This window comes from Diorhabda sublineata, chromosome 3 (genome assembly GCF_026230105.1).
Source record: "Diorhabda sublineata isolate icDioSubl1.1 chromosome 3, icDioSubl1.1, whole genome shotgun sequence".
NCBI lineage: Eukaryota > Metazoa > Arthropoda > Insecta > Coleoptera > Chrysomelidae > Diorhabda > Diorhabda sublineata.
In genome coordinates, this window is record NC_079476.1 from 14,525,658 (window position 1) to 14,537,485 (window position 11,828).

Sequence of the window (11,828 nt, forward strand, 5' to 3'; positions counted from 1 at the left end):
CGCGTTTGAACTTTTAAGCTATTGATGAATATAATCATTTTCAGAATTTGGAAAGATATGAGCCTCAATGACAGTCTTTCAGAAGTTGAAAGATCAAAGTTGGCAGTATGGGATTACCCAGTTAGCGACAAATATACAAAAATGTGGCAAGCAATGAAAGAAGCCGGGTTAGTGAATACATTAGAAGAAGCAGTAGAAAGAGTAAGAAGCTCTAAGTCGTCCAGTGAAGGATTCGCATACCTGGGCGACGCTACCGATATTAAGTATTTGGAATTAACCAACTGTGATTTAACCACTGTGGGGGAAGAGTTTTCTAGGAAACCTTATGCTATTGGAGTCCAGCAGGGATCTCCTTTGAAGGATCAGTTTAATACCGCGTGAGTAAAGTTCTGCTATTTTTTTATTAAATGGTTTTCTTCTTAATCGCATACGAGAATTATTCAAGAATACAACTACTCAATTCAATTAAAAATCAACCGACAATTAATATACTATTCTTATAGTCACATGAACTGCTACTCAGAAGTCGTTAAACAAATGAAATATACGATATTTCCAACCGTTTTGAAATTATCAACACCTTATAGAATTATTAGGTTTTTCTCATGTTTCATAGAGTTGTTTAATGCCAATTCTTTAGAGATTTGCTTAATGTAACGAACAAAACGGTGGAAGATGTAGCCCACTCGCATCACCTACTGACATACCACCGCATCAGATCTAGGCGACGTGACTTTGCTCTAAAGGTTTTAAGTTTCGTTGCTGTGCTGATGTATCCAGAGGGAAAAAAGGAAAAGACATGATGGCACCTTCAAAATATTGAAGAAAAATTTAGTACGTTTTGGCCAGCGCTTGATCAGCATAAAATTTAACTTCCTGCATGACAACAGTTCCAAGCATTACTGGAAGCTGTGCAAAGAATTGGAAAGGAAGAATGTTCTGAAGTAGTGATTTGGTCGTCACAGTCGCCCGACTTCAACCCGATTAAACCGTTGAAGAACAAATTGGACAGAAAAGTCAGAATGCTCTTACTTCCACTTCACATCTTTGGGAAAACTTTTGACCGGCAGTATATATAAAATTTAAGCACCCACACTTTTGGTATTGTTATAACATTTTTTTTTTCAACTCTATAATTACATACCTACTTCTGACCTAACTCATATCAATCTTGTTCGCCACGATCCCTATTCTGTCGTTATTTTTTACTTTTTATTACATTTTTAAACTTTTATGAAGAGTGTTTTCTAGAAAAAGCTTTTTTAATATATTATTTTTAAACATAGTCTTATTCTTCGTCTATACACTTTCTTATTCTCTGATTAAAAAATTATATATTTTTTAATTCTTTGATACTTTTAAAGGACCTCACAAGATTCATACTGATTAATGTAATTCTTTACAGTATATTGCAACTGTTGAATAGAAGAGAACTGGAAAGGTTGAAAGAAAAATGGTGGAATAAGAATCCAGAAAAGAAAGACTGTGAAAAAGTGGACGATCAATCAGATGGTATCAGCATTCATAATATCGGCGGTGTTTTTATTGTTATTTTTGTCGGCATCGGATTGGCTTGTATAACATTGGCCTTCGAATACTGGTGGTATAAACATCGGTAAGATTTATACACATAAAATAGGAAATATAGTTCTTCCAATAGCAATTGCAGATTAAAAAAACTGGTTCGAATCCCTCACCGACAATTTTGTTTGATCTACTAAGACGTATATACCTCATTTAATAAATTTATTTTTTCTATGAATACTTGTAAAAATATGTATATCTTATGCGTGAAAGTATTCGTTAAAGGGCAATCGAATCATTATAAATTGGATGGCATTATACGCCGTTATTAAGACATATGCACTTAATTATAGTCTTATTTGGAACTTGTTACAACTGAATATTAAATTATAAATCTTCATTTGACCATAGTCTAAAGAACGCCATACTTCTATTTATTTAAAGAAATTCATGAACCTCACCAAACAACTCCACTGTTTATTGCAGACTGTCTGGCAGGAATATTTCGAAGAAATTCCGACAGCTTCGGCCAATAGAAATACATTTATGTTTAGGATTCAATGTTTTCATTGGTAAACAGTGGGGAACATGAGTTTTGATACACATTCATCAAGTATGCGTAGAATGACGGTTTGTTAGATGTTTACCGAATTTTATACAGATAAAAATTATTTTTATTTCTTAATTTGGTATGAGTAACGTGCGTATTTATGAAATATTGATTGTACCTCGCATAACTGTATTCTGCAATTGATAATGGACCAACTATGAAAAGTGTCGGGGATGTTAATGCCTACAGTTCTCAAGACAAATAAGTAAAAGGCATATGGAACTTTTTTATTAGTAGTTTTATGAAAAAAAGTTACTCTTTATAAAAAGCTCTGCAAGGTCCAAAAGTTGAAATGTAACCAACAGATATCAATTCTTTGAAGAAGTATACGAGGTTTTTCAAAAAATTTGAGTAAAGTATCTTTATTTTTTACAATTCAGTAAAATGTTATTGTGGTTATTTTCTAATCATTCCGTATTAATTATTCTCGCTGGATACAATTTATCCCTCTTACCTGTTAAAAATTTGATTACTGTTTTTGAACAACCGTGCAATTTACATACTTAATGAATGCATAATAATTATTTATTGTAGAAAATGAAATCCATATACAAAATATTCATTAAACAAAAGCAAATATAATTAAATTTTAATTCAATGTCCTACAGCTTCGACATATCCACCTTCTTTTTGTAAACAATTAATTGATCTTTTGTCAAACTCTTGTATTAGTTTCCGTGTCATATTTGGAGTAATTTTTTGGCATTCTTCAGAAATAATCCTCTCCAAATGGTCTACATCATCAAATGGCCCTCGCTGATAAACCTGCTGTTTTAAGTAACCCCATACAAAAAGTCAAGGAGAGTCAAATCCCATTCCCATTAAACATGTTTTCAAGGAGTACTTTAACGTTTAATGTGCTGAGGATGGAAGCACCGTCTTGTTGGAACCAAATTGTCATACGTTCTTGTAACGGAAGGTCGTGCAAAAAGTCACTTACTCGATTTTCTAATAATTGTAATTACTGTGCGGCATTTAAGAAAAGGTCCAACTAATTTATTTCTGTACACACCACAACATACCTTCGTTTTAAAAGAATATTGGTTCCGAGTTTTTATTACAAAGTTTAGCTTACTGTTAGACCACCAGCGACAATTTTGTGATGAGACGGGTCCGTTTGAAGAATATGTTGCCTCATTGGAAAATATTATAGTTCTTGTGAATAACGGGTCTTCATCTAACTTTCCTTTGATCAGAGCGCAGAAATCAAAACGAATATCGTAATTCCTTGGTAGTAACGTTTATAAAAATTGCAGTTTGTATGTATGGTATTTATTACCTTTCAAAATATTTGCCATTGTATCTTTACTTACTGAAGTAGTTTGGATTGCAGAGACCCTTGTTTTAAAGATGTTTTTGGGTCTTCTACGACAGACAGCATCACTTCAAATTCAGTGTCTTCTTTCGCAACCCGTTTTCGACGTTTATTCTTAAATTTATTTTCTATACTTCAACTAGCCTCAAATTTATTTAAAATTTTTCCTGAATGCCTAATGTTTCTATGCGGATGCCTATTATTAAAAATATTTGCGGCCTCTCTATGTGTTTTGTAATTGTCTCCAACAATTGACACAAGTTCTATTTTTTCTTCACGATTTAGTAAATTTGCCATTTTTATTGTGATGTTATAAACTACAACTCACTCTGACAATTTTATTCCGCCAGAATAATTAATACGGAATGATTAGTAAATAATCACAAAACCTGATTTTCATAATAAATGGCTGTGATTGCATATTTGAATATATTTTTCAATTCAAAACAACTTTATTTTATAACATTTTTCTGAAAAAAGATACTTCACTCTTGCACAAAATTCAAATTATTTGGCAAACCTCGTATACTGCTTTAAAAAATTGATATCTGATGTATTTTAACTTTTGGACCATGCAGAACGTTTTATCAGGAATAACTTTTTTTCATAAAACCATTAATAAAAAAGTTTTCCATATGGTTCCAACAGACACACTGTATATTACCCACCTCACTCACTTTCACTTTGTTTCTATATATCTTGGATTTTTTTACAAGTATCTATTGAGTATTGTCTCCCGGGGTTTAGAAGGAAATGAAATAGCTTACTTGCAGACTTTCTAAGGTAGTTGAAAAATTATACATGGAAGCTTCTGAAATGGAATACAAGAATATATGGCAGATAAAGCGATCCCACTGAGTATCCTCAGTATCTCAACAAGTAGAGGTGACACAGACATCCTTCAAGTCGCACTGAACATGATACCCAAATCACAACATACATACTACAATCCTTAAAATATAGTATAAAGTTTGCAATTTCTATTATCTTCTTTAACTATAACCTCAAACTTTAGCTGTCATCTACTCTATTTGTCTATTCCATTATTCGAATCTGTTGTTCCTGCTTCTAACCACTTCTTCGATCTGGTCTTTCCCCTTTTGTTTTTTCTTTTGAAATAAAATTTACTGGCATGTCTCTCTACTACCATTCTGATCATATATTTCAACTGTCATATGCTTTAAATCTTCATATATCTAAATTTACATAAGCTCTCCTTAGTTCTGGATTAGTTGTCATTTTCCATGACCTCTTTTCTATGCTTTTTGTTCTCCTTCCTCTTTATCTACAATTTTTGTGAGTGAATCCAGTATTTACAACTATATTGTATTGATTTGGGCATCAATAGCTCGAGTACTTTTGATTTCCATAAAAAGACTTCTATCTTATTTGTTCCATAATTTTTAATGTTAATTGTTACCCTTATTCAGGCTGTCTGTTCTAAAAGTAACCTTCTGTTACATACCTTTGTTTTCTGTGTGTTAATTATAAGAGCCCCTTCTGACTCTCTTCTTATTTAATTTATCAAAGAATTATCTTGATGTTTACACTGATATATCATTTCTTTATTATAAATATCAGCTCTTCTTACAATATCAAAATGAAATGAAACCATCAAAACCATAGATAAAGAGTTTTCATGGTTCATTCATTGCCTCGAAGACTTTTTGAAAACTTTTTTCAATGTCGAGGGTCAATTGAAAATTTAATCTTCAGCCTGTTTAAAGTGGATGTGGATCTGCTATTATTGCTCTTTTTTATTCCTACATACATCTGTAAATTTATATCCTTTTCAATATGATTCCTTCACCTCTATATTTCTGATTATTTTATTCTTATACTGTTTCACAGCAATTTCAAATTTGCCAGGATATTTTTTTAGCTTTTCTTTCTGCTTTCTCATATTAATATTCATATATTACATTTAACATGTCTGTAATTACCCTTCTATAACAGTTATTAAAACACATCTTATTATTTTCGAAATTTATTCTTCCCACGGTGCATTCCATGAAGATTGATTTTTCTATCCATTCCCAGATACTTTATGTCTGCTATTTCAATCAATTCATCTTCAATCTTAATCTAACTGTTTCTATTCCTATTTTCTCAAAATTTTCACATCAAAACTTCTTAATGTATATGTATGTTTTTATTTTTTTTCCAGGAAAGGTAGTAAGATTGTGGATGTGCAGGGTGCACCCTTGTCAAACAAGATGTCAAACTTCCCTGGAAACGTCTCTTTTCCAAAATCGAAGATTCCGGATAAGCCTGATGTTAAGGGCAAAAATACGTTGTTTCAAAGAAGCAAATTTTAGATTTAGATTCGTTATACCGGCACATAATTTAGATTACTCGACGCACATCTAAATTTGATGTATTTTATAATAATATTTTACAAAATACAATTGTAATACAATTAACAATCATTAGAAAATCATATTTATGCACCAACGTAGAAAGTGAGTTCATAATTATTGTAGAGGTCGAGCTTCGCTTCTCAGTTTTTTAATATTGTCCAAAACATTAATACACTTTTCTACTGAACCTTTATTACTGGTATTTTAAAAATATTAGTTTTTGAATTTTTCATAGAAATCGATTGAAGTATGTATTTTAAAATTTTCTTAAAAATCAAATCTTCTGTCAAATGTAAAATACGGGTAGCGTCTTCGAAGGTTATGTAAAAAGTAAATATGCGTGTATGTTTTTACGTGTAGAAGATATCAGTAAAAACACGTATGCTCTATGATGGAGAGGTGGATGGCCGATAGGGGTGTTGCCTATGTGAAGAAGAAGTTACCAGAGAGTTTATCGGAGGTAGAAGAAGTCTATAGATGGTTTGGAAACGTCTAAGGAGGTAGAATAAGGTGCAAAAAATGAATAAGTGTGCAAGAGGGCTTTTGCTAATAGTCGAAATTCCTAGAATGAGCGATTATAGTGGTTGCTTTTCCTCTATAATTTGAGTACAGAAGGATGATGTAGACCTTGCCAAAAAAACAGAGGTGTTATATTAAAAGGCCTGAATTGAATATAAAAATTGTGTGTTGCGAAAAATATAGGCACCAACTATGTGGTTCAGATATCTGATGAGAAAACTATGCTTGACACTGAAGAAAATATTGCCAGGCAAAAAAATTATTCAAAGTTTTGATCTAGTTTTGATCATAACCTTTGTTTTTTTTGTGTGTGTTTTTATTTGAACGCATTGGCTTCGTTCTCTTACTTTATTGATCAATTGTTGTAAGTCCGACAAGTTTTCAGCAATTAAGACCGTGCCATCAGCATATATGCTACTGTTAATCCAAAGTCCATTAAAAGTAACTTCCATCTCCAGATCATCCAAAGCCTCCTGAAAGATCGTGTCCTAATTTAAATTAAATAGGAGGAGGAGACAGCATTCAACCTTTCTTACTGCCCTTTTGATTTTTTATGGTATTGGACGTACTATTATCTAGTTTTACTTGTGCTTTTTAGTTCCAATATAATTTTCCAACGTATGAATTGCTGATCAATACTTTTGAGGAGATGCATTAGTTTGTGATGTCGTACACTTGAAGAACCAAAAAGTATATATTCATTCGAGGGATCACATTACGACATTTATTTTGGGAATATCAAATAAATTCTATCAAATAGACTATAGACTATATACAGAATCTATATCCAATAGATTAGGCTCCGTATTTTTCTACCTTGGTTAATAGTGAGTAACTTTCTTACATCAACAAAAGTCACATTTGATTGCGGACCCTGTAACCAGGATCAGGCTCGGCCTCCCTCTTCCTTTACGAGGATATATTAAAAAATTCTTAGACTACTATAGAACCAAACAAAATTTCAATGTCAAAACATTTTATTAACCAACATATTCTCCTCTTAATTGGATACATTTATTACAGCTACGTCTCTAGACCTTTCAAAAAAATGTTTCTTCTTGCTCTGCGTCTCATCTCTTTAATTTTTTCTCGTATTCAGTAATATCAAGTAATCTCAAGTTATTATTCTATCCTTATCCAAAAAATCAATCATGATTACTCCATGGCAATACCAAAAAATTGAAGCAAGAACTTTTCCAGCAGATTTTTAGACACAAAACGTCTTAGGCCTTGGAGAACCAGAGTGTCGCCATTCCATTAAGTCTCATCCATAGTAACAATTCGGTTTAAGAAGTCTACATCGTTTTCAAATCGAACACAGATCGAACGCGATGCTTCTACCATTCTACACGCTTTTGGTCAACATTCAATCATTTGGGGTTCCATTTTTCAACAATTTTTCTCATGTCCAAATTGAAAGGAACTAGATGATGAACCCGTTCAGTGTTTCAGATATCTGTTTTAGCCCAATTCGACGGTCTGATAAAATGTCATGAACGGCATCAATATTATCGGGGACTGACACAGAAACTGGACTTCCCGATCGATCATCATTTTTAATGGAAAATTTACCTCTTTTGAAGCTTGCAGTCCTTTAAATACAGGTACTTGATGTTGCCTCGATACTCCAATTTTTGAATTTCGAGCATTTCAGTGGACATCTTTTTAATTTATTGCGTAACTGTGGTTTACTTTTTTGACGTCAAAATTAACACTGACACTTCTAATAAGTTATTGTTCGTTGTAATAGAACTCGTATGTTCGCATGCTGACGGTATGCTATATTTCAAAAATTAAGTGGTAATTTTTTAACCCTTCACAAATTCTATTTAAACTGATAATAATTAACAGCTATCAGCTCAATTTAAAAACAAAACTTTATTGACAAAATTATTACAAACATAAAGTAAATCATTTATTTTTATTATACTGATAGAAAATTTCCTTTTTGAGATAGATTTCCCTTACTGACCAAGATTAAATTACAAGACAAAATAGTAAGATTATGACAAAATTAGGAGCTAAACAATAAATGTCTTTGAAGCGCTTGATACTCTAATTACAAAATGCTTACTTTAATGTTCGATAGTCTATTTAATCATAGCTTACCCATGTTTCATTTCTCTAAAATCATTGATGACGTCAGAAGCTGTAACTGGGATAATACAGAAAAGTCTTACAGCTGTGCATAGATTCAAGAAAATGGGCTGGGGGTTTTTCTCATATATTTAGTTAAGAAGTTTCAACGGGTCCTTTTCTGAGTGGGAAACCATATACATTCTTCTTATGAAGAAGTTCTTCAAATAGAATGTCTGGATCAGCAAAGTCTATAGGGTAATATGCAACTAGATTAGTAGTTTTAAGCTTCAGTTCCTCCTTGTATAGATCCATGGAGCAAACAGATTATAAATTTCTTCACAGCTTACAAATCTGGTTTTCTTATCAGCCATGATGAAATAGAAAACAGGAAAGACAACAAAAGTTTTAAGTCCCCTGAAGCTTGTTGCTAAAGTTGCTCCAATGTATTTTCAACACTAGATTTTCTTTTGAGTGAGAATTCTGGTATCGGCGACGTGTTTTGCTTCGTTAAGCATTGTTTCCTATAAATCTCTTAGGGCCTGCAATCTATCTAGCCATCGGTAATGTGGTTTAAAACAACAACTCGAAGAACAACAAAATTCTTTTGCTTCCTATACAGTCTTCCTAGTGATACCCACTAGAGGCAGTTATTCTCAAACCTTGCCAATAAAATCGATGACCTACAATCAAATGTAGATATTGTTATCGCTGGTGATTTTAATGTTCATTACATCAATTGGTTGAATTTTTTTATCAGAGCTGACGACGAAGGGCGGGAAACTGGATATTTTGACAACTATCACGGACTAACCCAATTTATCAATGAACCAACTAGAGTCCCTGATCAAGATGGTAACTTTGCCAGCCTTTTAGACCTCTTTCTAGCATCAGACAGACTCTGATCTATTCAATGTGATCGTACATGCCCACTCGGAAGATCAGATCACAAAGTAACGTGCGAACTGGAAATTCAAACTCAGAATCCACCTTGATTACGTAAAGTTTGGCTTTAAAATCGGCCAAAAGGAAGCATCTGAAGGATTTCCTTTTCATGTTTCCTTGGAATGATGTTTGCTTCAATTCCAATGACCATTCAGTATGTGCAAACGAGATTTCAAAAGTAATCTTGGCAGTTATGGAAGCCTATATTCCTTACTCCTTCAAGGGCTTTGCCGATAACAAGTCATGTTTTGATAAAAGCTGCACTAGAGCAGTCAACAACAAAAATGCAGCAAATGCGTACAAATTCTAGTGACGAAAACCGTATAAATTTTGTTGTCAAGCTCTGTAACAAAAGCAGTCAGCCAAGTCTTCTGTAAGTAAATTATAAAAGTAATATCAATCACAGCGACCGCAAAAGAGAAGGCGGTCACTGTCGTATGTTTCAAATTCAACTCTTGATTCGCGGGGAAAACTACCACCCATCCTGCATGGAGTTGGCACATCTATGCACATCAATGCAACGGAATTTCGACACCGGGATGTGACAAAATTTCTCAAGGGTTTGAACATAAATAAAGCGACTGGCCCAGATGGAATACCACCAATTGTATAGAAAAATAGCGCGGCTGAACTAACAAATCAAATAAAAGAAGTCTTTTACCTGCAGATTGGAGAGTTGCTCGGGTTCAACAACCTATACCAAAAAAAAAGAAAAAAGGCGGTTACCAATAACTACCATTCGATTGCTTCAGTCCCAGCCATTGCCAAGGTCATGGAGAAAGTCGTTAACCAGTAAATATTGAAATATCTTGGATCGCTAATATCATCAACGACTATCAATAGGGCTTCCGTAAATATAGATCAACCGGGGACCTCCTGGCCTATGTCACTAACGTATGAACTGAAGCTATAGAGAAATATTGGGAATCCAGAGCAATCGTACTTGACATACCGAAGGCTTGACAACCTTCTAAATAAATTGAGATCCTACGGTTTGTCGTCATCACTTATCGGCTGGCTTAGTAGCTTTTTGAAAGACTGATCCATCCAGGTCACTATCGACAGGGATGCATCTTGTCACATCCAGTCAACGTCAATTTGGTTAGAACAAATAACATTGTCGTGATCCATCTAAATATAGATAATCTATGATCTTGAGTATGTGTTGTGGCTGTTTCTCGTTCTACTCCGTGTGCGTACACTACAAATCCTGTCTCTATATATAAATTCCAAGCCTAACTTAAAACATTTTCCGACACATTCAGACAACCCTTCGTGCCTCCAACGTATTAATCGCTCTAACTACCCTAATTCTAATCGTGGTGGAGGCATATTTTATTATATTAATAAGCTGTGCAAAGAGCAGTGTCATCCTCTTTTCAGACTACCTCCTATTACATATTTAACCCTATAGAGTTAATATGGGCAAACCTAAAATCAGATTTATGAAAATGTAATCAGTCTTCAGAACTGAGTAAAGAGGTAGCAGCAGACCGCCAAGAAATTTGGAAAAACTTTGTTGAACATGTTATCAAAGAAAAAGATGAGTATGTGGTATCACCCTCTTTACAACCCATCATAATTCAAACAAATGATAACTCTAGTTCAAACCATTCTGACTACCATGATTATTTAAAAAGATACTTTGGAATTGAAATGTTTTTTATCTTTTGTTTTATTTGAGAAGAATATATTTTTCTTTCTCTTTCTTGCTTTGAAATTTCGTTTTCCAGAAAAAACGGATGGGGTACAAAAAGGGCTCAGTTCACGTCTGGTACACTGTTTAAGCCAAACACCCTTATAGGCAGGTACATTTTACTCGTCTATTCACGTTTTATAATTTAATATTCAGATGTAGCAAGTTAACAAGATATAATAATGATTTTTTTTAAAGTTCCAAGTAGGACTACAATTGAGTGCATCTGTCTAAATAACGACATATAATGCTGTCCAATTTATAAAGATTCGATGGCCTTTTAACGAATACTTTCTCGTATAAGATATACCTACTTTTAAAAGTATTTATAAAACTAATAAATTTATAAAATAAGGTAGATACGCCTATGGTAGATAAAAATCTGCAATTGATATTGGTAGAACTATAACAACAACGGTAGTACAGCCAATAAAAGCACTGAGAGTAAAACCTTATCATTCTTCAACCACATTCGTACATTTATTCATCAAAGAGATAACAACACAAAGAAAAAAAATGCAAATTAACATTGACTGTAAATTTGTGTTTATATACGTATCCACTGCAATTCTTTTAGGGATATTTTTGTATGCAAAATTTAGAAGAATGAAAAATATCCACTTCCATCGTAGCGCAGTGTAGTTTATTTCCATAGTTCTTAGTTCACGTTCTTTTATAGAATAGTACTCCTTATGTTACGTCTATGTCATTGAACTTATAAATTTATTGAATCTATTACATACTTAAATGTTTTTTTATTTACATCAGACTTTAGACCTTGTC

At 33.2% G+C, this 11,828-nt stretch overlaps 1 protein-coding gene across 1 annotated transcript in view; it reads left to right on the forward strand.

Moving 5' to 3' along the window:
* LOC130441988 (ionotropic receptor 25a) overlaps positions 1–5,895 on the forward strand; it is a 48,155-nt gene extending 42,260 nt beyond the window's left edge. The window contains exons 10-12 of the mRNA XM_056775932.1: positions 45–377; positions 1,406–1,615; positions 5,617–5,895. Of these exons, the coding sequence (XP_056631910.1) occupies positions 45–377; positions 1,406–1,615; positions 5,617–5,767 (694 nt within the window). The 3' untranslated portion in view covers positions 5,768–5,895. The remainder of the gene's footprint in view (positions 1–44; positions 378–1,405; positions 1,616–5,616) is intronic.
* The last annotated feature ends 5,933 nt before the right edge of the window (positions 5,896–11,828 follow it).